This window comes from Nipponia nippon, unplaced genomic scaffold (assembly GCF_047370975.1).
Source record: "Nipponia nippon isolate SJK-2023a ecotype South Korea unplaced genomic scaffold, ASM4737097v1 scaffold_7, whole genome shotgun sequence".
Taxonomy (NCBI): domain Eukaryota; kingdom Metazoa; phylum Chordata; class Aves; order Pelecaniformes; family Threskiornithidae; genus Nipponia; species Nipponia nippon.
In genome coordinates this window covers 19,127,406-19,151,916 of record NW_028262391.1, presented here as the reverse complement: position 1 = coordinate 19,151,916, position 24,511 = coordinate 19,127,406, and the positions used below count along the sequence as shown (strand labels likewise).

The window sequence follows — 24,511 nt, the reverse complement described above, 5'->3', positions numbered from 1 at the left end:
AGTGCCGTGCTCACATACAACCTCACAGCGAACTGTTCCCTCACGGGAGGCCTCGGTGGCGCAGCCAGGGTGGGACGAGGACACGGCTGCGCAGCCGAGGCGTGGGCCTGCGCAGCCATGTCCTCGTCCTGCCCCAGCTGCGCAGCCACCTGGGCCGGCAGCCAGCTCTCCACACCGGGCCTCCCTGCCGCTCCAGCTGTGTGGATGACAACAGCCAGGCCGAGGGGCTTGAAGAGGCACCGCCATGCCTCACGCAGCCGCCTCGGCCCGAGGCCACGCCAGCCCTTCAGCCGTGAGGGGAGGCTGCAACCCGGCGGCCCTTCCCGCCCGGCGGGGGCGCATGCGCGCAGGCGCTGTTTGGGCGTTGCTATGGCAGCGGGCCGGAGGCCGGCGGCGGCGGCGGAGGATGATGATGCTGCGGCGGCTGCTGCTGCGCTACTACCCGCCGGGTGCGGAGCGGGGCGCGGGAAGGCCGGGCCGGTTCCCTGCCCTGTCAGGGGCTGTGCCGGCACGGCGGGGCTGGGGCCGGGCGTAGGGACGGCCGCTGGGCGTGTGGCGGGCGCCTCCGTAGGGAGGCCCGGGGGCCTCCTGTAGCGGAGGTCTCCCTCACCTCTGCCGTGGGCGAGGGCGGGAGTCAGCGGGCGATCGCGCACCTGCAGCTGGGCTGGCTTCAGGTGCGGGTGTTTCGGCACTGCGGCTGGGTCAGAGGCTGCCCGCTGGAAGCAGCTCATTGCCGATTGGAGCTGTAATTGATGATTTATCATTGCGAAATCGAGGTGGTCTTATTCGCATTGCAGTAAGGAGTATAAAAAGTCAAAAGTGGCAGTAGCTGGCACGAAAAAATGTATATGTGTATATCAATGTATATCAAAAGGCCTGTTTAGCTAAAAGTTGCCACATTTCTTATTTTTCCTTTCTTTGTTTTGTGACTTTTCTGAGCAGAACTGTGCTTTGAAAAGCTGTTCGGCTAAGCAGTCTTCGTCATTTCTTATGAACTTAGCCGGGAGACTTAATGGGTTTTCAAAAGTGAAACAAGGTGGAGATGGCCAGCTCAGGAAATATTGTAATAACAGATCTTTCTTTCAAATTAAATATTTTTCTTACAGACTTGGTAAAATGCAAAATGACATAAAAATTAATCTAAATTATCCTTTCCCACAGAAAACCAAGGAGCAGCAGGACTCTTTAACAACTGTTTCAAAACAGGAAGCAATGCGGTTAAACATTTTAATACTTCACCTCAGGTGCAGGGGTGCCAGAGCATACCTAGAAATGGAAAGTGTGTTATGATTTTCTATACGTTACTGCACACAGGCCTTTGCAAACACTGAAATAAATATAACAGGTTTTGTAAAGCATGTTTTCCAGGCTTCTTGGAACACCAAACTACAGCAAGTATCTTCAGGACAGCTTCTTTGAAAATAGAGTTGATGAAATCATGCAAAAAGTTGTTGGGGGAAAAAGAGCTTGTTCATTTCCAGAATAGAAAATGGCTCATAAATAATACTGTTTAGTATCTTTTATCATATAAACACATTGGAGTTGTTCATCACCCTGCTAGCGCTCAGCAAGAGCAGCCAACATCCTTCCAGTTTCAAGAACTTGGAAGCAGGTCTGCTGAAGTCAGTGGAGCAATAAAAGTGGAAGCATTGCAGTCTACAGTGCATGTTATGAAATCTCTGACATCTAATTAAGACCTTTTCATCACATTTTTTTTTTTTAAAGGAATTATTCTGGAGTATGTACAAGGTGGTGAGCCAAAGACCAGATCTATAGATCTACTTTATCTTAGACCTGAGTAAGTATGATGTTATTTCAGATAACAGCACTCTCTGCTGTTTTATAGCATGCTCAGATACAACTCTATTTGATTGTTTTAAACATAATTGAGGTCAGCTGTGTCTTTGTGCACTAAAATACATACACAGAAAAGAAAATAACATAATCAAACTATTTTCCCTCTATTTTAAATACAGAATCTTGCATTCTATCTGATTATTACCATCATGCTTTTCTGTTCAGAGGTGAAGCCTTTTTTTTGCTTATAGAAGTATGATTATGAAGGTGCCTGTACAAAGCCAGCAGAAATGTACAGCATTTAACGTTGTAATGTTGTGATGAATGACAGTTAGTTCTTAGGTCCTGTAATAGTATTTCTGGTCTTCAGAATGTTTTTAAAAAGTGGGTCTAACTCAACCCCAGTTACATTGGTTTAAATGACCTCTGTTGAAATCACTGAAAATAACAACTAAATATCAGTTCAGATCTCTCCTGTTACATTAATTAATCCTCATAACAACCACAGGTAAGGTGGTGTAAGATAGGCAAGTAAGTGATTCCCTCCCGTATGTTTGTGTGGAGAAACTGAGTATCTGCTTCTGTTGCAAGTAATGGAAGTTTTCTGGTTTCTTTTGTTGCAAAACTAATTGTAGTTGAGTCCTTTGAAAGAAGAAGTAAGAGTACATAATCTGGTTTTCTAGTCTCCTACAGATGATGAAAGAAATGGCAGGAGCTTGATATGTCTAAAAATCAGGGACTGGCCTAACTGAAGAATAAAAAATACAATGTATTTCAAAGTCAAGTTTAGATTTCAGTTTGATAGGATATCTTCCGGTAAGATAGAGGGCAAGACAAAGGTCACTTCATGAGGAAGCAAGTGAGACTTGCTTGAGACAATCCTCAATCACATCTAGCTCTGGTTTTCAGGCAGTTGGAAGGCACCAGTCTGAAACTCTCTTATGTCTTCCTTGTGAGAAATAGGACAAATTAGTTGTAATGAGAATGTTGACTTGACAAGTTACTATGCTGAATTAGCTGTAATACTGCTACATATAATTTATGCACCAGTGCTTGAGAGGTTATTTGACTGGCTATTTTGTGCATTCAGTGATAGAATATAATGGTGTGTCACAGAATCAGGGGATCATTTAGGTTGGAAGGGACATCTTGAGACCATCTAAAGCAGGGTCAGCTAGAGCAGGTTGACCAGGACCACATGTAGTTGAGTTCTGAATATCTCCCAGATGAGATGAGACTCCACAACCTCCCTGTGAGACCTATCCTGGTGTTTGACCACCCTTACAGCAAAAAAAGTGTATTTTTGTATTCAGATTAAATTTCCTTTTTTTTTTTTTTTTTTCATTTGTGCTTCTTGATGCTTGTCCTCTCAGTGGGCAGTACTGAGAAAAGTCTTGCTCCCTCTGCTTCATTTCCTCCCGTCGGTTATTTGTACACATAAAAAAATATGGAACACTTCACGAATTTGCATGTCATATCTAGTGGATTTTTTTCACAGAACTTTTTGGCTGGCATCAAACACCATGGAAAGATTATCAGGATTTATGTGGCTCTCAAACTGTTTTTTCCGCTTTCCTCCAGCTAATGTCTTCCTCTTGGCACCCAAAAGAAAAATCAAAAAGAAAGCTGAGAGCTTTAATACGGTTTTGGTCATAATAGTCAGCCTGCGTGCTCTACTCAGCCAGCTCTGGTTGGAAGAGCTTCAGAAAGAGGAAAAAAATGCCACCATTAAATAAAGCTGCCAAAATCCACGGAGTTTATTAGGCAGAAGGGCATGAAGTAATATGATTGTCTTAATATCGACATTGATATTGAAGAGTCCTTGCGTGTGGGCCAGAGTCAGTAGACAATGTAGGCTGCACATGCAAGATGAAAAATCCAAATTTATAAATTATTTATTTTTGTCTACCTGGAAATGTCCAGCTCAGTACTCTGAATAAAACCTAACAAGTCACTTTATGAAAGAAATAAGTTGTCTGGTATTACTTAACAGGAGTATAAACACTGAGAGGATACTAATATATGGGGATGTTAGTGACTCCCATTTAGAGGACTGATATAGAAGATCCCCTTTAGACTGCAATAATACATACTGTTACATACTAACAGAAAGGCTAGGTTTTCTTGCTAGGGCCAATTTTAAGTGTATGCTGGTGCTTCAACTGCTGGGTATTGTCAACCCTCAGTTTCTCATGGATGGCCAGGAATCAGACTGCAGACCATGTTTTGGAAGTTATTATCATAACTAAGAGTTACAGGAACAGGTATAGATTTGTGAAGCCACAGACAGAGATAATTTTAACACTTTCCATATATAATTTATCTTGTTGCTACTTCGTGGACAATTCATTGGGAATTTATGAAATTCCACCTTAATTTAGATATTTATTCCAAAATTTTAGATGCACATCTCCCATGTCTGACCCTCTGTGGAAAGTTCTTGCCAAGCTAAAATTTTTAAAAGTTAAATCTTACTGAACAACTTCAGTAAGAGAGGGAAGTATAGAAACCAAGAAAGATTTATCCATATTTCTTTAAGCCTTTACAGAATAAGATAAGTGCATATCATTGAATTGCTTACTTCAGTTTCTCTGCAAGTAAATGATGTTCTTGCTTTTATAATCATAATTATTGTCAGAGGATGAAATCTGGTGGGTTTGGGGTTTTGTTGTTGTTTTTTCTCATAATTAGCACAGATGCCATAGCCTTAGTAGAAGAAATTAGAAAAGGAGAACCTCTCATCACAGCTTCATGCAAGGAACACGTCATACATTTAGTACGAAGATTGCAAGAGAAGCTAGAGGAAAAAGAGGATCACAAGTTCTATCTTTTTAAGGTCAGAGGCATCTTTAAAATAATTTGGGGGATTTTGGGGGGTTTCAGTTGTGATGTTGCAAGTATGTTTCTACTGTTGCATATTGTGCCTGAGAGCAAAATTTAGATTTTATGACCAATTTCTTCACTCTTTTCAATCACCTCTGCACTGTTTAGAGTGACTGAGTCTGGCCTGGTTATGTCTGCCAGGAATTCCCCCAAAAAGCTGGGAGGTATAACTGTTCCTAGACACTGTTTACGTAGGCTTATGTACAAGGGTGTGTTTTGGATGGAGACATACTTCTCTTATTTGTCAAATAAGACTCTTTGGAAAAACATTACCCATAGTTATGTTTAAACAAAACCTGTAACTAGACCCCAAGTAAATTAGCTGCTGGGAAAGACCCAAAATATTTTCATACCCTTGTCTACTTGTTCTTCATTTTGTGAAAACTCTGTTTATTTTAGGTATTCTGCTACATACAGTAATATTGGTTGTCATTACTTTCTGCCATTACTATTATGTCTGAAAATTGATAATTTGATTTTCAGCTTATGGACAGCACCTTGTAAATTTATTTTAAATGAGTCAGATTTTTAAGAATAATTATTAGAGAGACCTTTCAGGACTTCAAATCCAGGATTCAGTCTATCAGAAGAGAGTAGGTTTAATTGTATTTATTTGTGGAAATAAAAATAAAATTGCTTCCAGAAATTGCATGTTGCAATCTGAAATAATTAAGTGTTGTATCTTTATTGTGTCAGCAGATGGCAATGTGTAGCTGTTAAAAATTGCTGGTCAGTGCTATGTTATTGATTGTTACCTTAAATTTAGAGAGAAAAGGGAGAAATTTTGTGTTGGTTTGTTTGGCTAAAGAAAAATCTTACGTTGCTAGATATAACTTGGGTTCTTTTGACCAACAGTACACATCTGGGTGAATTCTGCAAAGATCTGTGTATATAACCTTGAAAACAGAGCTATTTAATAAGGCACCTTAAATTTAAAAAGTTTCTGTTCTGTTTTAGGGTATGCTCTCAACTGAGATAATGCCTTGCTTTTCACAAGCTTTTAAAATTGCTTGTTCATCACAGAGACTGACAAATCATCAAGTGTTTATTGAAATTTCAGTATAAATAATGTATTTGTTCTTTGTTGGGTATAGTGACACATTTGAGCTTCTGTATTTGGAAATACTAGAAGCAGGCAAATCCAATCAGTGCTGGCTTATTTACTTCACTCAAGAGTAGTTAGAAGTGTGTGAAAAGAACTTGGTTTATATTTGAGTTCCGTTTAATGCTTGTAAATGAGTATCAGGTGCTTCTGAGATACTAATAAAATACAAGAGGTAGGTGGGAGTGAGAATTTTTTTTCCGAACAATGTCCCATCTGTTTGCATTGTTTGGAAATGAATATTTTTTTCCTGTTGCACTGGAGCATAATCTTAAATGAGTGCATAAACCCATCTTTTTGTTATTTCCAGCAATTGTGGTGATAGTGTTCTGTTAGGCACCCTGCAGAGAAACAAGCTTTTGTAACAATTTCTCAGGTTTTAAACTATTACATAGCAATGGTATCCTGTAGTGATTTGCAGATTTTTATTGTAGAAACTGCTGTAGCAGATTTTGCAGAAGTGAGGTACATTTTTTTAATATTGCCTTAGGGTTTGATTGTTGTATCATTTGCACAAGCAGTTCTTACTGGCTTAGAGTTCTGTGGATGAAGCAACTGCAGCACTGGGCATTGGAAGAGCAGAATTAGTCCAGTGATCTGAAATTCAACATAAACCCATATTGTTTTCCTCCCTTTTTTTCATAATTGTTAAATATGTTTGTTATTCAGAGCTGCCTGCATGGAGCCCTAAAAATGTCATGGATCAAATTTCCATAAAGTTCCATAATTATTCATTCTCATATGTGGATATTTGTATACTGTGGCTGTTTTAAAAAAAGCAAAATACTTTTTGTCATTTCCACATCTTGGCTGCCCATTCCCACTGCTGTAGCTGTGAGTACAACTTGTCTTACTTTCTCTAGAGAACAGAAATTGCTGTTTCTCTAACATAAAATACCTGTTCTGTTTCTTTCTCTCTCAGTCCTTCACTTGACTGTTGTTATTTCTCTTCCATTTTGATCAGTCCCTACTCTTCTGAGTAGATGATCTCTGGGCTCCTTTCATTTTCCTTTTGGAGACAGGCAGCTGAGAAAGCTAGAGATAAGTACCAAAAGTTGAGTCTGTGGTAATATGTCAGTGATTAAATGGCATTGCTCATAAATCATTTCTTCTTCATTCTTACACTACAGAGAAGACCTAGTGGACCACTGCTGTATTTTTAACATCCCTTTACTTCACTGTCAGCAATTGCTGTGACTTCCCAGGTTATGATTTTATTATGCTTTAGACTCGAGCAGAAGCCAGCTTGTAATAGGCAAAAGTTGTTCAAATGCAAACCCTGTTATACAGTAACCACCTTATTCAAACACAAACCAGATGATTTTTTTTTTTTTTAGTAATTTTCAAAGTATCATGGCATGCTGACTTTCATTGGCAGTATCTAAAACCATTTTCACCTATGTTTAATAAACCTTAATGTGTATTATTATGGGTATGAGATAATTCACATGAAACACATATACTGTCTGATTAAACGACCTTAGAAGCAATGTTAGAAAAATAGTGACCTCCATAACCTAAACAATACAGGCAGACATCAAATTTGAAATTCCCTCTTTGAATTTTGTCTTGACAAGCATCCTTGTTGTAGTTCTGCATACCTTTTTTGTCATGACCTCATAGGACGTAGATGTAGCTTATTTCTGTTCTTCCTGTTTTTTAAAACAAAATCATAAACTAGCTGAAAGGATCCCATAAGCTGAAAGACTTAAAATACTCAATTCAGCTGGATCACTTGATTCACTATATAAGGTTTAATATTAGCTGGAATTTCTTTCATCAGTGATCTCACCAGGCATGGTCTCCCCACTCATTTGTTTTTGCCCTTTCAGCTCTGGTTTAGGATTACCTTGCTGGTCTCAGAGAAGATGGAGAAAAAGCAAACATGGGGGAAAAGGCAGTTCATTCAAGTAAAATATAAATTTGAAATCAGTAGTATATAATATCTGCAGTGATAACCTGCTGAGACATGGGGGACTTTTTAGTTAGGGATTAATGCATTACAGCTGTAACTGCTAATCTGAGAGGAGAAAATATTAAAATATTATCCTATTGAGCATTTTGAGCAATTGTTTGGGGGTTGGGGTTGCTTCTTTTTTTTTTTTTTTTAATTACATCAAATGTTGCTTTCTTCTTCCCCTGCTTCTATTTCAGGTACTTAGAGCACATATATTGCCACTGACTAATGTAGCATTTAACAAATCTGGTTCCCGGTAAGTCATTTTCGAAGTCAAAATACATAATCACTAATTGAAGTTTTGTATTTGTAAATTAAATTGTAAGGGAATTTCAATGCTCTTATCTTGCTGCAAAAAGAATTCAGCTGTGCTGCTCATAAGCAGTTTCAAGCATGACTGGGGATTGGATTTCAGGCCTCTGGGGGAGAGCCAATGGGAGATGCAAAAAAGTAGCAGGTGAGATTCAATTTATGTAATTTTTTTCTTCCAAGATGATAGTTTGTTGACAATTATCATATTTCAGAAAGAAGCACCTTTATGGCAATAAAGTGAATATTACTAAAAGATAAATGAGTCTTTGACATAAATTCATTTGGGACTTTCACTGCAGTGGAATTTCGTGTTAATTCATTTCACTGTGGGCATACGCCTAATCATTTTTTCCTTCATGTCTTGAAAGCAGCAGCTTGCTTTTTAGTTGAAATACATTAAAGATTAGAAACAAGGTTTTTTTAATGAATAATATTTAAATTAAAAAAGGAACCTCTGTGGTCATTAATCTATATTTTTGAAAGAAACAAGAGATTTAGGGTCTGAGACAGTGCTAACTGAAATCTGTGGAAATAACTCATTTGATTATGCACCAGGACCAGCAAGATATTTACTGTATTCAAAAACTAATTTCTCTTTGCTTTAGCTTTATCACTGGAAGCTATGACAGAACCTGCAAAGTATGGGATACTGCATCAGGAGAAGAGCTACATACGTTGGAAGGACACAGAAATGTTGTCTATGCAATAGCTTTCAATAATCCCTATGGGTAAATATATTTTCTCTGAGATACATCATAATTGCTTATCATGTTATTTTGCGAATACAGAACTGTTACTCAAACTTTAACATAAAATAGACTATCTCAAATTGAAAGAGTTCAAATTCTGAATTTGCAAAGTTCAACTATAGCTAATGACCGTGGGACGACATTGCATATTATTTGTATAAGAGAGACATTCAGACATGTTTTCTGCTATAATTTTTTAAAATGAAATTTAGAAATTCAAAGCATAAATTTCATTAGGTACTCAGTGCCTTGAAAAATACATATATGAGTCAGTTTAATATATTGAAACACAGATTTATTTCAATAATATCTACATAATCAGATTGTGGTCTGAATGTTAATCGTTCTTTACTGTCTCCATGTAATTGTATATGATGTGAGATATAAGTACTTATGACAGCTTGAGTTGCTTCAATTAAGGAGAAAGAACGTTTCTGTCATAATAAAAGTGGATTTCTCCATTTGGTGTTACACATTCATTATTATTTAGGGTGTGCTTTAGAAGTGTCAGAGCTGTTGAGTAATTTTTATAAAATCCACAGGGTGCCGCTGTATGAATGTCAAATATGAATCCGTGCATCTTTATTTCTGCAATAACTGTTTGCCCTAGGTTAGAATTGCCACCTGTTAGGTGAAGGGAATTACATGTTAGCTACTGAAGTTTCATTGTCATTTGCTTCCTGAGGAAGCTGTCGTGTGTAAGTAAACCATTTTGCTTCTTTGCAAAATAAGAGAAATTAATTCCTATTTTTATGTTGAATCACATTACTTCTTTCACTGTCAGATGACCTGTTTATCAGTTAAGCAATAAACAGTTAACATCAGGAAATAAATGTTAAAGACTTTTTCTTAGGCTATTTGGAGCATCGTCATTTCCTTCTAAATGAAAAGTCTTTATCCAACCTAGAATCCACTATATTAATGATGTCTTATATTCTGATATTAGTCTTTACTTTAAAAAAACGATTAATGAAACTCTTTTATGTACTTTGAGGAAACTAATGTATGACAAAAATCTGTGCAAAGATCAATAACTAGACTGTAACGTAAAAGTGGAAAAGCAATATATAGCAAGCAAAAATCTGATGAGAACGTTGAGCTACTTTTAAATTAAAAGTTCAGTAAAAAAATAATGTTGTTTTTCCTGCTAATCTTTAGGTTTCAATAAAGTGTCCCTTCCTACATTTTCTGGGTAACTCACTTCAGTCTTGCTCTAGCTGCAGTTGGTCACAATGCTTCCACTGACTTCAGTGGGAGTGGAATTTGACCTCTGAAATTTGGGTAAACTACTTATAAGAAGAGTTTATACCTGTTGATAAACAAACAGATGCTATCTGATTAAATGATCTAACTTTTAAATACATCTGGAAGTACAGCAGATAACCTAATCCCTAATGTAGGTTAGTCATCAGCTATGAACACTTCTGTCCTAATAGATAGGCATAGTAGCTGTTTTAGAAACTAATTATGTCTGCTAATTTTTTCCTTTAATGTAACTTCTGTCTGTGAAATACTGCTCCAGGATCTTGTACTGCGGCAGAATGCGCTAAAATGCACACAAGCTTCGACAACTGAGTATTGTTTCTGTGAGTTCTACTGTCTTTGAAGTCAGAAGGTTTTTTCTAAATAAAAATGACAGGGTTTTTTTCCATTTAGTGACAAGATTGCCACTGGATCGTTTGATAAAACCTGCAGACTGTGGAGTACAGAAACCGGAAAATGTTACCATACTTTCAGAGGACATAGTGCAGAAATAGTAAGTACTGATGGATGTTTCTTATTCCTTTATGCTTTCACACACCATCATTGATGGCTGTGGGTTCCAAGTCCCTGTGAGCTGACATTGGAAGGGGCAGCTATTCTGCAGCATCTGTTCATACATTCAGACATTGTGAACATTTCTGCACTGCAAGAAAAGATAGTCTGACGGTTCTTAAGAAATAGAAAACATTGTATACAGTTTGAAAAGACATTTTTATTTTTAGTTTGTTCCTATTACCCTTGTTTCAAAAATGTTTTAACTTTTTTGAAAAATACCATAACAATCAGAATTTTTGATTTATTGCACATATTTAGTCTTTGATTTGTTTATATATCCCATTTTTTTCTAGATATCTTGCATTGCCTCTCATATTTGCAGAACTAAATACACAAGAACATCATTGCTTGTATTGCTGTCTTTCATGCTGAGATCTGTACTTCATGTACAGGACCAACTGGAGCCATAGAAGAATGAATTTCTGAAATGTTAAGTGTGTTAACTGGGAATATGTGGGATGCTGAAATGTCAAAGATATGTGAAACGAAAACAGTTCAAGCTTAAAAATGGTTGGTTTCCTTTCCAATGCACTAGGAGCCCTATTAGCAATAGCAAATCATAGAATCACTTGGGTTGGAAAAGACCTTTAAGATCATCAAGTCCAACCGTTAACCTATCACTGACAAGTCCACCACTAAACCGTGTCTCTAAGCACCACATCTACCCATCTTTTAAATACCTCCAGGAATGGGGACTCAACCACTTCCCTGGGCAGCCTGGTCCAATGCCTGACTACCCTTTCGGTGAAGAAGTTTTTCCTAATACCCAACTTAAACTTCCCCCGGTGCAGCTTGAGGCCGTCTCCTCTCGTCCTATCACTTGTTACTTGGCAGAAGAGACCGATCCCCACCTCGCTACAACCTCCTTTCAGGTAGTTGTAGAGAGCAATAAGGTCTCCCCTCAGCCTCCTCTTCTCCAGACTAAACAACCCCAGCTCCCTCAGCCATTTCTCCTAAGACTTGTGCTCTAGACCCTTCACCAGCTTCGTTGCCCTTCCTTGAACACGCTCCAGCACCTCGATGTCCTTCTTGTAGTGAGGGGCCCAAACCTGAACACCGTATTTGAGGTGCAGCCTCGCCAGTGCCAAGTGCAGGGGGGCGATCACTTCCCTAGTCCTGCTGGCCACACTGTTCCTGATGCAAGCCAGGATGCTATTGGCCTCAATGCCTTGATGCACAGCACTCTGATTTAAAAGATGGGGGCAAGTCCACTTAAACTCTTAATTTCAATGCAGAATATATTTTTTAACAAAAACAGCTATACAATCATTATTCAATAAAGGATTTCTGGAAATTGTTTCTGGAAGCAATTGAAACTTAATTTGTAGATTCTGAGGCCTATACCTTATTGAGACAGGCTGCAGTGATTTTGCTTCCACAAATCAGTTAGCTAAATATTTAAAGGCCTCTCAATTTCTTCTGACTTCTGTAGGGGTTAGATTAGACCCAAAGTGTTATGAGTTGTGCTAACCAGTAATTAGTAGAAGATAATAGCCGGCAGAAAATGATGTGTTTCTCTGAATGAGACCTGTTTCTGAAAGGCCATTATTACATATGATACATTGCTGGCAAGCGCATGTCCATAGGTATTCAGTATAAAAAAATAGAAAAAAGAAAAATAAATGGACATAGTGAAAATGCACCAGTGACATGAGCTACTGTTTTCCTTTTCACATGGTACCTCTTATTCTTTACTAGCAAAACAATCATACTGAGTAATTACAGAGAATGGGAAGATGACTACGTGATTTTTTTCAATGTGAAAAATGAATTATGGAAGTTGTTGAGCTTTTGTTCTTGCTTTTTCATAAATAGATATTATGTTGTGGGGACGCCCATGGCAAATGGCCTACATAATGACACGTGTTAAGATAAGAGTGTGAGTGTACAGAGTGTGTTTGTGGGGACACAAAACTGTCTGGAGGGTCTTTGCCCCAAACTGATCAAGTTAAAGAGGAAGCCTACCAAATGAGAGCGTTAGGGAGTACTGTCAGTAGGATTGAAGAGTAACTGGAGAACCTCAAAGAGCATTTTGAAATAAAGAAGTAGAAAAGCCCAAAAAGAAGTGTAAAAGAATCAAAATAATTTATAACAGGGCGGGGGAGACATTAGTCTGGAAGCAGCAGTTGTCAAAACCTGCTTTGGTGCTTCCAGAAGTCACCCTGGGCATCACAGTCTCTGCTTAGACCAGCAAGCGTAGCCTTCCTCTTGGAGTCACCATGAGGAGTCTGCATCCGGCAAGTGGATTGTCAGTACGGGGTTCAAGAAGAAGGCCCCTTTGTCCCTCCCATAAGATGTGCATGAGTGAGTTTGGATGCCTTCTCTCTGGTGTGCGGATCAGCAGATTGTAGGAAGTGGCGTGGGTTCAACTAAAGCTAGAGCACTCGTGTCTCCTAGGGGAGGTGTGTGCAAGTAAGGGAACACATAGCCCAGGAAAGGGAGGGGGGTGTGCTTGTAACCCACTCATCTTGTGAGAGGGGGTGAGTGTGCATGCAAGAGCGTGCAAGTGTGTGTGTGTGATTAAAACATGTTGGAGTTATAGGAGGAGGTTTAGAAATTTGTAGCTGTTTATTAAGATTGCATAAGTTTATCTATTGTATTACAGATACTGGTACTGAATATGTAGTTCTCTGCCAGTTATGCACTGTTAATAAATTAACAAACTGCTTCAGTCTTGATTTTGATTAAAATTTTGTGAACTAAATAATTTCTCCCTGTGACACAAAATGAAGCACCTAAATAGTGAATTTTAATCCAGGCTCAGAAAATAATACAGGAAATCTTCCAATAAGTCTTTTTGATGCACTGCCATTGCAAAGCAGTCAATTAGTCCATTTGATTGGAGTAGTCAGCCAGAGCTATGTGATAAGGATTTGTTGCTCTTCTAGTGAACTGTTGGAAGAACTCTGCAATTTTTCTGTATGCCATAAAATATTAAGTCAGTCTTTTGTCTTTTTTAAAAATATTAATTCTGACCTATTGTTTTTGAGAAAATGTATATAAATACTCTCTTTTCCCACTTCTTCCATATGTTTCTTGCTACAGGTGTGTTTATCATTTAATCTTCAGAGCACATTGGTGGCAACTGGCAGCATGGATACCACCGCCAAATTATGGGATATAGAGAAAGGAGAAGAAATAGTCACTTTAAGTGTATGTTTGCCTTCCTTATGTTTTTAAAGGTGTTCCTTGCTTTCTTAGTTTTCTAACTGAGATAAATAGCAGTATAACCACTACCACAGTCTCAAAACTTGCAGAGTTTCTGTTACCAGGGGGGTCCCACAGTGACTGCAGTTACAAAACAGATTAAGAAAACTTGAAGGGAATGCTAAAGCTATAGTGTTTCATAAGAAGTCCTATTTATCAAAAGATGGATTTTCTCATTTCAGTGACATTACTGGTATAGATCAGAATGTCTTCCATCGCTCATTAAAATGCACTGCTATCCTGTAAATTATGGCCTCCTCTGCATTAACATGAAGTAACTCTGAGAACATTAATGTCAGACACTACATCTGTATGGATCTTCTTCCTGTAAAATCAGCAGAGGAAACTCATCCAATTACCTCTAGATTGTGATGTCTCTTTGCTCTACGTGCCTTGCCGGGTTTCCACAGGTTCAGATAGGCCTGGTTTTTTTCAATGCATTTCTCTCACATAAATCCTAAATAACAGGTAGTCCGTAAGCTTCCTTTGCTGTATGTGACCTATAGAGTGGGGAAGACACTTTTTCCTCCTTGACTTTCTCTTTCTTAGAGCCCTGAGCAGACCAAAGAGCAGTGGAATGTGTTATCCTTTAGCTTATAAGTATGCCTATATTCATTTTTCCAAGCCTCTCCACCAACACCACTGACAAGCTGTACTGTAGTTTACTGTAAATGAATCATCTGATTTCAGTATGTATTGGTGAACAAATGTGATTCTGTTTAAATCAAATGTGATTCTGTTTAAATCAAATATGAAAAATATGCACTGATGACATCACTGGACAATTGGTTACTGCTTAAGTGATGTGCTTGATTTTTTGCAGTTGTTGGGATTTTGACTATTCCACAGTCCAGCAGATCTTTCTGTCAAAATTGTGATATACTGGACAAGACAGTAAATAATATATTGAAGGGTTATAGAAGGATTATGCTGCTGAAAAAAAGCTACATATTGAATTACATTAATGGAAAAGTCATAATTTGCTTTCTCATGCTCCTTTTTTAAAATTCTCTCAGGGGCACTCAGCAGAAATTGTTGCTTTGTCTTTCAACACCACTGGAGACAGGATTATCACTGGCTCCTTTGACCATACAGTAGCAGTGTGGGATGTTGGCACAGGCAGGTACTAAAGTACTAATAAATATCATTTTACATTGCATGTTGTAATGACAAATGAAAGAGACAATGTTGAGCTACAAATTACAGAGCTTGTATTTTTGCTTCATTTAGAGTATGCGTTCCTTCATCTTATAGTTTGTTACTCCTGTTCCCTTTGTTTTTCTGAAAAGGAATGCTGCTCACAAAATGCTTTTGTATATGTTTTTTGTTCCAAATTTCCATCTTATTAGCACTGAGGAGGCAGACAGAATGGACTGATCCTGTGTTTGTGGCTGATGAATTCTCCAAACAGGAGAATGTTTTATCAGCGTGGAAACTCGTGGTTTGGAAAGTGTCTAGAGTTTCTAGATGGAACAGACTATTTAAGTAGAAAGTATATGTTATGTCATAAAAAATTAGTCCAGTCACATTGTCTTTATAAACCATAGAGGGTCTGTTTTCCTTCTCACAGTCCTTTATGTCAGTATAAATTTACAAAGAGGAGAAAATTTGGCCTCTCTGACTGCAGAGAATAAAATGTCTAGATTATGATGCCAACAAATAATAATGTAGTAGCTAGATATGAACTTCTTGTATTATCATGACAAATCCACTTGTTTTTTCAACTGGAAACTCGGTATAAGTAGAATAATAAAACAATTGCCCTGATTACTGACAAAGTAATTTATGAAGATAATGATTCTATTATGTTTTCAGAGGTCATGTCTTTTTTCTTTTTGTGAGAGCAAAGGCAATATCTCTGAAATTTATATATAAAAGGAAAGTGTGTGTATAGTGACATCTTGGGGTAGTAAACAATGTGTGTATCTTCAGAATGAGAGTAATCATGATTTTAAAAAATAACATACACATAGTACATCATTTAAGGCTTGATCCTGTAAGTTTTCAGCTTATTCAACACCAGCAGTTTAATGTTTGGCATGTAAATACTTAGGACACACTCATTCAGCAAATTGGACCTTTGGATTCAACTTCATTCAGCCTGGTGTTCTTGCAAGTATTATTTTTATAAACCATCTTCTTCTTCCAGCTTCTTGTCTGAGCCTGCAGTGAAGTAAAAGTCTTGGGATTTTCATGTTGCATTCTTTTTTTCTAAGAAATGAATGTGGACTTCACATCAGGGAAAATACCAGGAAGTGGAATACGAAGAGAAAATTCTCATTTAAACGCTGGCAGCTCTGGTAATTAGCTAGTGGGCAATATAATTGTGCCAGGGCCAGCATTCAGCCTTTTAGATGGCAGCTGGGCATGTATACATTTAGTAATAATGAAAAGTTGCAGTCAGAAAGACTGCGAGCAAATCATAGTCTTCTGTATACAGGTTCAGGTAGATTTGTAAAAATCTTGTAGGTGAGGTTGTGTGTGCCCATCTTTCACCATATGAAATACATGAGAAACACTGCTTTCCAAATTTGAGTTTGAACTTGAAGTTTCTTTTAATTTTGCTGTCTTCCTCTGATGAGTGCCTGTGCTGCTTAGTTTTATTCTGGATAGGTATCCAGAATTATCCTGAGGGAAGTTGATGTAGCAACAAGAAATCTCAAGAAGGTTCAAGATTTTCTTCATAAGATGTTAAAATAAAAAAAAAGGGGGGGACAACATGCTTTTATAATACAGGTCTGTATTTCCTCAATAATTTCTCAATGTCAGATACAGCCAGCCAGCCGTAGTTCAGTTGAAGGTGTCTTCAGAGCTTCATTTGACAAATTAACAGCCTGTAACTGGGATCAGGAGTGCGGGACACCAGGATGCTAAGAGAGAGAGACAGTTTCTTCTTATTTGCAATTATGGTGTAAATATTAGAGCATCCATATATTAAATTTCATTGGAAACTAAAGGCTAAAGAAGTATTATCATGACTGAAGCCGATTTTTTTTTTTTTAATAATTTAAATGGAAATTTTTTATGGCATTTCACAAGCCTGTTTTCTGGGTTGTTTCTAATTGTGTACCTGATCGATTGTGGTTTCTGTGAGATGTTCCACATGTTACTATTTATTCTGTTTATTGATCAGATATTTATGTTGAAGCTTGAAGCCTGGACTGCCTTTTCAAAATTTGGAAATTAAAGCTTTTAAATTTTAAATTAAAACTTTTTTCAATATTAGGTATTTTAGGTATTAGGTATTACAATAACAGCAGTCTTGATGGCCAAATAATAGTTCACAAAAAGAAGTTTTCCGCTGTTGTTTTCAGCTTGTTGATTTTTGTTTTTACTGTTAAAAGGTCTACACAATTACAACAGTGCAGGCCTCACATTGTTAGAAAGGAAAAGGAGTAATTCTACAAAATGACATGAGTATAATCAAGTTTTTGTTATCATAAGCAAATAGAAAATTCAATTGCTCAGGAGATTTGCTTTGCTGTTCATTTAGCGTATATATTAATTTAGCTACCCTTATGTATCTTATGCAATGAATAAAAAGATTTCAGTTACTTAAACTCATTTAGTTGATTTTCTAGTCGTTAGTTTATCCATTAGTTAAAACAGTTTTCTATTAATGATACAGTGATATTAGCATTGTGATAATAACCTAATTTACTAATCCTTTAATATATATATCAATTAATCTTTTTTAGGGTTCATTGCTTTACAGGCCATTAATTCATAGGAAGCGATAATGGCTAATTGTACCCTCTCTATTCAGCTAAAGCTGAAGAATTTAATGGAATTAATATTGTCAGTCTTTGTGCAGCAAGAAGTTTAGGATTAATGAGGATTAGAAATCATATTTCAGTTTGGTCGTCCTTTGCCTGTTACTTGGGAACACGCTAACATTAAGTACCGATTAAGTTCCATTTGATCTTCAGCAGATTTTATAAAAGGTTTAGATTATATGGAGTTTTAAAGATTTACTGTTTACAGTTCATTGAAGTGGGATAATGCCAGAGTAATGCGGAAAAACTTGCTGTATATGCTTTGTATGTAGATGAATACAAGTAAGCTGTCTCTGGCACTGGAAACTCATCACATTTCACTGGAAATACATTCACTAAAACATTTTTGAAAGAGAAGGGAGGACTTTTCCAATTTATTCCTTACTGCCTCTTTGTCTCAACAATAAAAAATGGAATTGATGTAGTACTAGAATCGTAAATGAGCTGTACCACTCCATTTAATTGCTTTAATGGATGAAATGGTGAAGACTTGACACCTTAACTATACCATTTTATAAACTTACTTATAATTTATATGCATATATCAAAATACACACTAAAAATGTAAACTCTCTTTTTTGTAGGATGTTACATACTTTAATAGGTCACCGAGGAGAGATTAGCAGTGCACAGTTCAACTGGGACTGTTCTCTCATTGTCACTGGGTCAATGGACAAAACATGCATGGTAAGAAACTTGAGTATGTACTGAATACAGCTACTTGATATATAAAAATACAGCTACTTGATATACAAAAATATATCTTTTGTAAATGGAGGAGAATTATTTTAAATGTAGTACATGTAATTCCTTAAAGAATTTACAACTAAGCGTAAAACCTATAAGCTTATTAATTTCCGTGAAGTCCAGTTAAATAATAATATATATATATATTTTAAGGCTCATTTAATCAATACACTGAAATAAAAAAAATATATAGGACTTCATTAAACTGACTAAACAGTGACTCTTTATTGAGTTATATCCAGGTTTCAGGTTAATACCTTCAGTCAGACATCAGAAAGGGCCTATACATGTTGCTTTATGGATCAACTAGATATCTGTCAAGTAAATTAGTCAAAATAAGCAAAAAAATTACCCTTATTTATCTATGCAGCTGTGGAATGCTATGACTGGGACACATGTAGCAACTTTAACAGGTCACAGTGATGAAATATTGGATGTCTGCTTTGATTATGCTGGCCAGCGTATTGCAACTGCCTCTGCTGATGGTAAGTGGAGTGACTGGGAGTGCTATAAGAATTGTGATAGTAGCATAAAACAACTTTTTCCTTTGGTTTTGCTTTGAATGTAGCTTAATGGAAGTGGAGTATCGTGACTCGAAACTGTGGGTCAGGCAATGTTTGTTGCATTATAGAAAGTTTGGCATTAACTTAAAAAGTTTTCCCCAGTGAAAATTTTCCTATTTTTCTCACTTTAATCAACTCAATATGTCTTTCCCCTTTAACTTCAAACTTGTAGGGAAATAATTCACTTGTGGCTGGAAATTAATTTTAAATGTTTAGGTAAGTAGCTTTTGAGTGAAGTGTGATTTGGGTGGCTCGGATTTAGGCTTAAATGCAAAAGGTAGTTGGAATTTTAATGGTGGATTTGCTACTAGGCTTTCCAAACACACAGCAAGAGAATACACAATAAAGAGATACTGAAAGAAGCAATTTTGTTTTGTTGTTGGTATGCAGCAGTTTTGCATGCTTATTATTTATTTAGGAATCGCAATAAATATTTTTTTGTATTCACCTGCACAGTGTTGCGTTATAGCGCATAATGACAATACCATATTATTTTTACATACTTAAGTGTTTTGGTTTGCACTTTTAGAAACAGGATAACAGACTGGATGGGGGACACTGTTTGGATCTGATTTGCTGTAGTTGCTAAATTAAGACATAAGACAATGTAAAAAGTTTCCTGAAATGTAATCAATAGCTTCTTAAGTATAATTAATAACTTATTAAATAGAATGAATATCTGAAATATAATGAAAGCTTTCTGAATATATTGTACATGCATTCTGAAGTTACAGACTTCAGTGGTCTGTGTTCTATGTGGCCATTTGTATTCACATTTTAGAAGTTTTCCAGCAGAACCTATTAAGTAGTCAACCTTTTCCAACCAGATCCTTCTTGACATACTTTATCCTTGGAGGAAACTGTGTTAAGATTGTCTTCTATTTCTTTTGAAATCAAACCTGAGGATGAGGCCCTTCCGACCTTATTAAAATGTCCTTATTGAAATGCATGCTTAAGCATAACAATCACAAATGGCTTTATGCTACTACAACAGGATCAGCAAGAGTCTATAATGCAGAAACAAAAAAGTGCATTGCAAAGCTAGAAGGGCATGGAGGTGAAATTTCAAAGGTAAGTTGTTTGCGGTTTGCACCTTTTCTTATTTGATTACGTGTGACATCCAATCCACCAGTTATTCCATGACACAGGAATACTGTTAAAGAATGTGGTGGTAAAATTATTAATATTTAAGATTGAGAGGTCTGGCTAAGAAGTTATCTTTACTAAAAGAACATTCCTTTCAAGTAAAAGCTATCAGTCAGTGATTGTTTCCAACTCCCCACTTCTGAGCTAAGATAATAGTGGGTGTGCCACTCCTGTAAGCTCTAGCAAGAGCCATCTCTCCATACTGTCATGTTATTTACTACTTGATTCCTTAGAATTGTGGCAGTTAGCAAGCTGCTTAAGAAATCCATCCCTCCCAGGGATGGTACCTGGCTTAGTTAACATTGAAATGATTGTTTTTCCTTACCTTTTTCCTTTTTCTGAAACAGTATATAGGTTGGGTCTCCGCAATTACTTGGCAGAGGGGAGCAGAGAAGGAGAAGCTGTCCAAATGTTCTCTCACTATGATCATAGCTAATAGAGCTTCTGTCTGACCTGTCCTAAATTGTACTTGTGTTATTATGCCCTTGGAGTCCCCAGATCCTCTGACAATAAGCACAATTTTTTAGTCTCTTGATGACATCTTAAGGCTATTGTCTCTGAGGCTTTTACCATCACCCTTATTCCTTACTTCTAGCAGATCTGCTCCTCTTTACTCTTTTTCATTTCTCTGCACACCCGATTTATGGAATGGAACAGAAAAAACATTTCTGTGGCAAAAATACATGGAGAGTCTTATTTTCAAAAGTGCATAAGGGACTTGGAAGTACAAAGCTTGTTTCAAAAATCACTTGGTCATGAGGAGTGTGCTCATGTACTTTGCTGGAAGTCTTGTCTGGCTCAATTTTTAATGCCAAAGTTCAGTTCCAAATACATTTAGTTACTTCCAAAATTGTACGTGTTTTTCAAACTTTGTTATTTAATGCTTGCAACTTTTCATTATTCTTTCAGGTAGTTTTCACTAGCTTCCAGGCTAGCAGGCTAAGTCTGTGCTACTTTTGTTTGATGTATTTTGTAAATGAAATATTAATATTTTGAAACTAGGATGGTTCTCAGTGAACAAAACTCACATGCTTTCACTGTATAGATTTGGCTATTATCATCACTCCACTGGGAGAATATTAAGTTCAGAAGGGCTAGTCTTTCCTCACTTAATATACTCAGTGCAATATTTCACATTCAGTGTAGATGCACTGAGGAATGCAGTCTGAATACGTGCTGACATGTGGGTGGGTTAGGGACAGCTTCCATCAGGGTCCGTAGTGCTGGCATGATTTCTTTGCTGGAAGTGAGAATCTGCGCATCCGAGAGCATGTTGAAAAGTCAATCTACTTCTGCAGCTGCAAGATGTTCTGTGATCACTTGGGAAGTTTATTACTTGGAAATGTGATTTCTGGGGAATAGGCGTTTTGCCTTCAGTAATTAAGCAATTTTGCATTATATAATCAACCTGGTAGTGTCCAGTTAGTGCTGTAGAAATATATGAGATTATCTGGAAGTGCAAGCAATTTTGGCAATGAATGTTTAACAAGTGTGAAGACATACTGAAAAATGAGTTGCCCTCAGTGGAAGTTTTGATATTATAGAGACGTAAGTTATTTAATGTAGAACTCTATAAAATATGTATAAATTCTACATTGGAATGATGATAACATTTAAATAAAGTTGTTACAGTTGTAGAGCAATTGTGATTTGGGGGGATAATGTTCTGAAGTCTTGATCATATAGTAAGGTCATTGTTTATAGACCTTTGCACATACACAAAATTTTCAGCCACAGAAGTTTGCCAGGGTGACTCTAGTGGAATACTATCCTGAATTTTAGCTGAAAAACTGAATGCAAGACTTGCTGGTTTCTGTTTTCACTTTTTAATCACTAGATATGCTTCTTTTTCTGGGCATATTGACTTGCTAAGTAATATAACTCTTTTCTATATTTTTTTAAAGATATGTTTCAACCCTAAAGGCAATCGCATATTAACAGCCAGCTCTGATAAAACAGCTCGACTCTGGGATGCTGCTACTGGACACTGCCTTCAGATATTAGAGGGTCACACTGATGAGATATTTTCCTGCGCTTTCAATTACAAAGGCGATATAATAATTACAGGTAACAAATATATTCCAATTTTTTTTTCATTTTTTGAGAAACATTTTAAATCCTGTTATGGTAAAAAAAATTAGAGTCTGAAAAGTGTCCTGGAGCCATATCCCAAATGCAGGTACCAGCAGTGACTTAAAATGTAGTCAAAAAAACCTAGAAACTCACTTTGGAACTGAGGCTCACAAATTTGTATAAAGGCATGGGCATACCCCACCATCTGTCCTATGGGCCTATACTAGCCCCAGACCAGTGACTTAAGCCATTTTCTCGCAATGTATTGCAGTGAGGGAGGTCTGGATGAGCAAAACGCAAAGCTTTTTAGATGGGAGCACACCTTTTGTGTATTTGGCACTGCATTCTGTTCAGGTTTCATTCACTTCAGATGAAAAATCACGGGAGTGGGAAACATGAACAGAGTATTTGTGATCGCTTCGATCTTTTGAGTGAACTACCAAAATAGGGGATGCAGGATGATCTCAGCTAAAAATATTGCTGCAGGTCCTGCTGTCTCTTCCTAGTCATGGACAGAAAAATATTTCTCTGGTTCCTAGGCATTCCAGGTACATTGTTGATGTAGGCGTTAACAAAAATGGATAATTTGTGCAATACAGCTAAATGATTGCCTCACAATGTGTTTTTATTACTAGGGAGCAAGGATAACACCTGTAGAATATGGCACTGACTGACGACAAGGAAAGATCCAGTTTGGTATATGCCTACTTCATGAGTTTCGTAGTCAATAAACTCAATCTTTCAGATCTGTTTTCTTTTACCCTCTTTGTTCAGCTTTGCTGAAGTAGAGAAGTTACCTAGATTTTGATAGGTTTGACTTTGCTGATGTCTGGTAGATATGGAATCATAGAATCACAAAACAGTAGAAGTTGGAAGGGGCCCCTGGAGATCGTCTAGTACAACACCCCTGCTCAAAGCAGCGTCAACTAAGCAGGCTGCCCAGGACCACGTTCAGCTGGTTTTGAATTTTTCCAAGGACGGAGACTCCACAGTTTCTCTGGGCAACCTGCTCAGTGTTTGATCACTCTCACAGTAAAAAAAGTTTTGTTTTTTTTCTTCTTATTTTTAAATAGAATATTTTCTTGTATTTCAATTTGTGCACGTTGGCTCTTCACTGGATACTGCCGAGAAGAGTCTCGCTCTGTTACCTCAGTCACCTGAGAGAAATGATGATTAGTGTCAATGAGTCCAGTAGGATGGCCCCATTTCTTTGTGTGTTGTTTTTCCCTTGTAACCCTTTTAATAAAAAATAGCCTTATGATACTCTCAAGTATGAAAGCGGTGTTGTTATGCACTTGCCCTGAGTAGTTTTGTATTAATTTGTTTTTGTTGTGTAATAAAGTAGTGAGTTAAAATGCCAGTTTCACTACTTATAATACAATGTCGCACTTGATATTTCTGGGGAAAATCAGCAACCATTTGTGAACTGTATTGCTATTAACTATTGCATGCATGCTGTAGTTAAACTCCCGCTCACCACCCTTTCATACCTGCTCACATCTTTCCATTCCTTTCTGCTCAGCCCTCATTCTTCTGCTTTCATCTGAGGTAAAAAAAATAATGTGGGTGGTGACTCCAACTCTGAATCCTGGCCCAAAGATTATGGCCAAGATGAAGAAACTCTACACACCAAAGATTTGGAGCCAAGGATCATGACATAAACTGAGAAGTGGACGAGAAACTCCTGCACGTTATTTACCACCATAGGATGAACTCTAACCCAGGTTTACCTCTTGCCAGCAATCACCAACAGGCTTCACCTGTTCAGGGCTCTCCCCACCTCCTAGCAGAGCACCTGGAAGTGCAGTTGCTCTTTGCAGGGAAGTGGTGAAGGAGCAGAGCTGACTGGTGTCTGCCAGCAGCCTTGGAAGAAAGATGAAGAGGCACAGAGGGCAGGATTGAACAAAGTATGTGTGGTGCCTGGGAGGCAAAAGGAAGAAAGGAAGCGTGCAGCAGAGAATGAACTTGAAGGTATTTTGTTTATATTGTATATCTCTGGTTGTGGACTTGACTTCTAAATGTTGTTAAATTTCATAGGAAGTTACTAATGCTGATGTGTTCTGATTATCTCTGAGTGCTTGCCAGCATCCTTGTGTGTAAATGAAGAAACAAAAGTGCCCGTCATCACTTGGCAAGTATCCTGGTTGTTTCAAGTAGTGTCATGTTGTGGGAGAACTAAGCAGTGTGCTGCAGATCATTTAAAATTAAGCCTTTACCAGTAGGCAAAGTGGCTGATGTTAATGTTACAGTAATGCTTGGGGTGTTCCCTGTTGTCTTGTGCAAAGACTTATGATACCAAGAGAGTACCTTGGCAATCCAGAATTGAAAGGGGCAGGAAGGGCAATGCAGTTCTGTGTTATTTTAGAATTGCCCTGTGTCCC

General features: G+C 37.6%; 1 protein-coding gene across 2 annotated transcripts; it reads left to right on the top strand.

Annotated features, from left to right (window-relative positions):
• Positions 1–379: 379 nt before the first annotated feature.
• DAW1 (dynein assembly factor with WD repeats 1) lies at positions 380–24,314 on the top strand. Of its 2 annotated transcripts, XM_087740186.1 has the most exons (14): positions 380–449; positions 1,726–1,798; positions 4,489–4,633; positions 7,937–7,995; positions 8,657–8,779; positions 10,457–10,556; positions 13,664–13,771; positions 14,842–14,948; positions 18,186–18,288; positions 18,719–18,833; positions 19,906–19,982; positions 21,962–22,124; positions 22,766–22,826; positions 23,653–24,314. In XM_087740186.1, the coding sequence occupies exons 1-13, from the start codon at positions 407–409 to the stop codon at positions 22,798–22,800; spliced, it is 1,251 nt and encodes a 416-aa protein (XP_087596312.1). In that variant the 5' UTR covers positions 380–406; the 3' UTR covers positions 22,801–22,826; positions 23,653–24,314. The 2 variants fall into 2 exon arrangements, with proteins under 2 accessions (XP_087596312.1, XP_087596311.1); XM_087740185.1 differs by lacking the exon at positions 23,653–24,314 and having other exon boundaries at positions 22,766–23,645.
• The last annotated feature ends 197 nt before the right edge of the window (positions 24,315–24,511 follow it).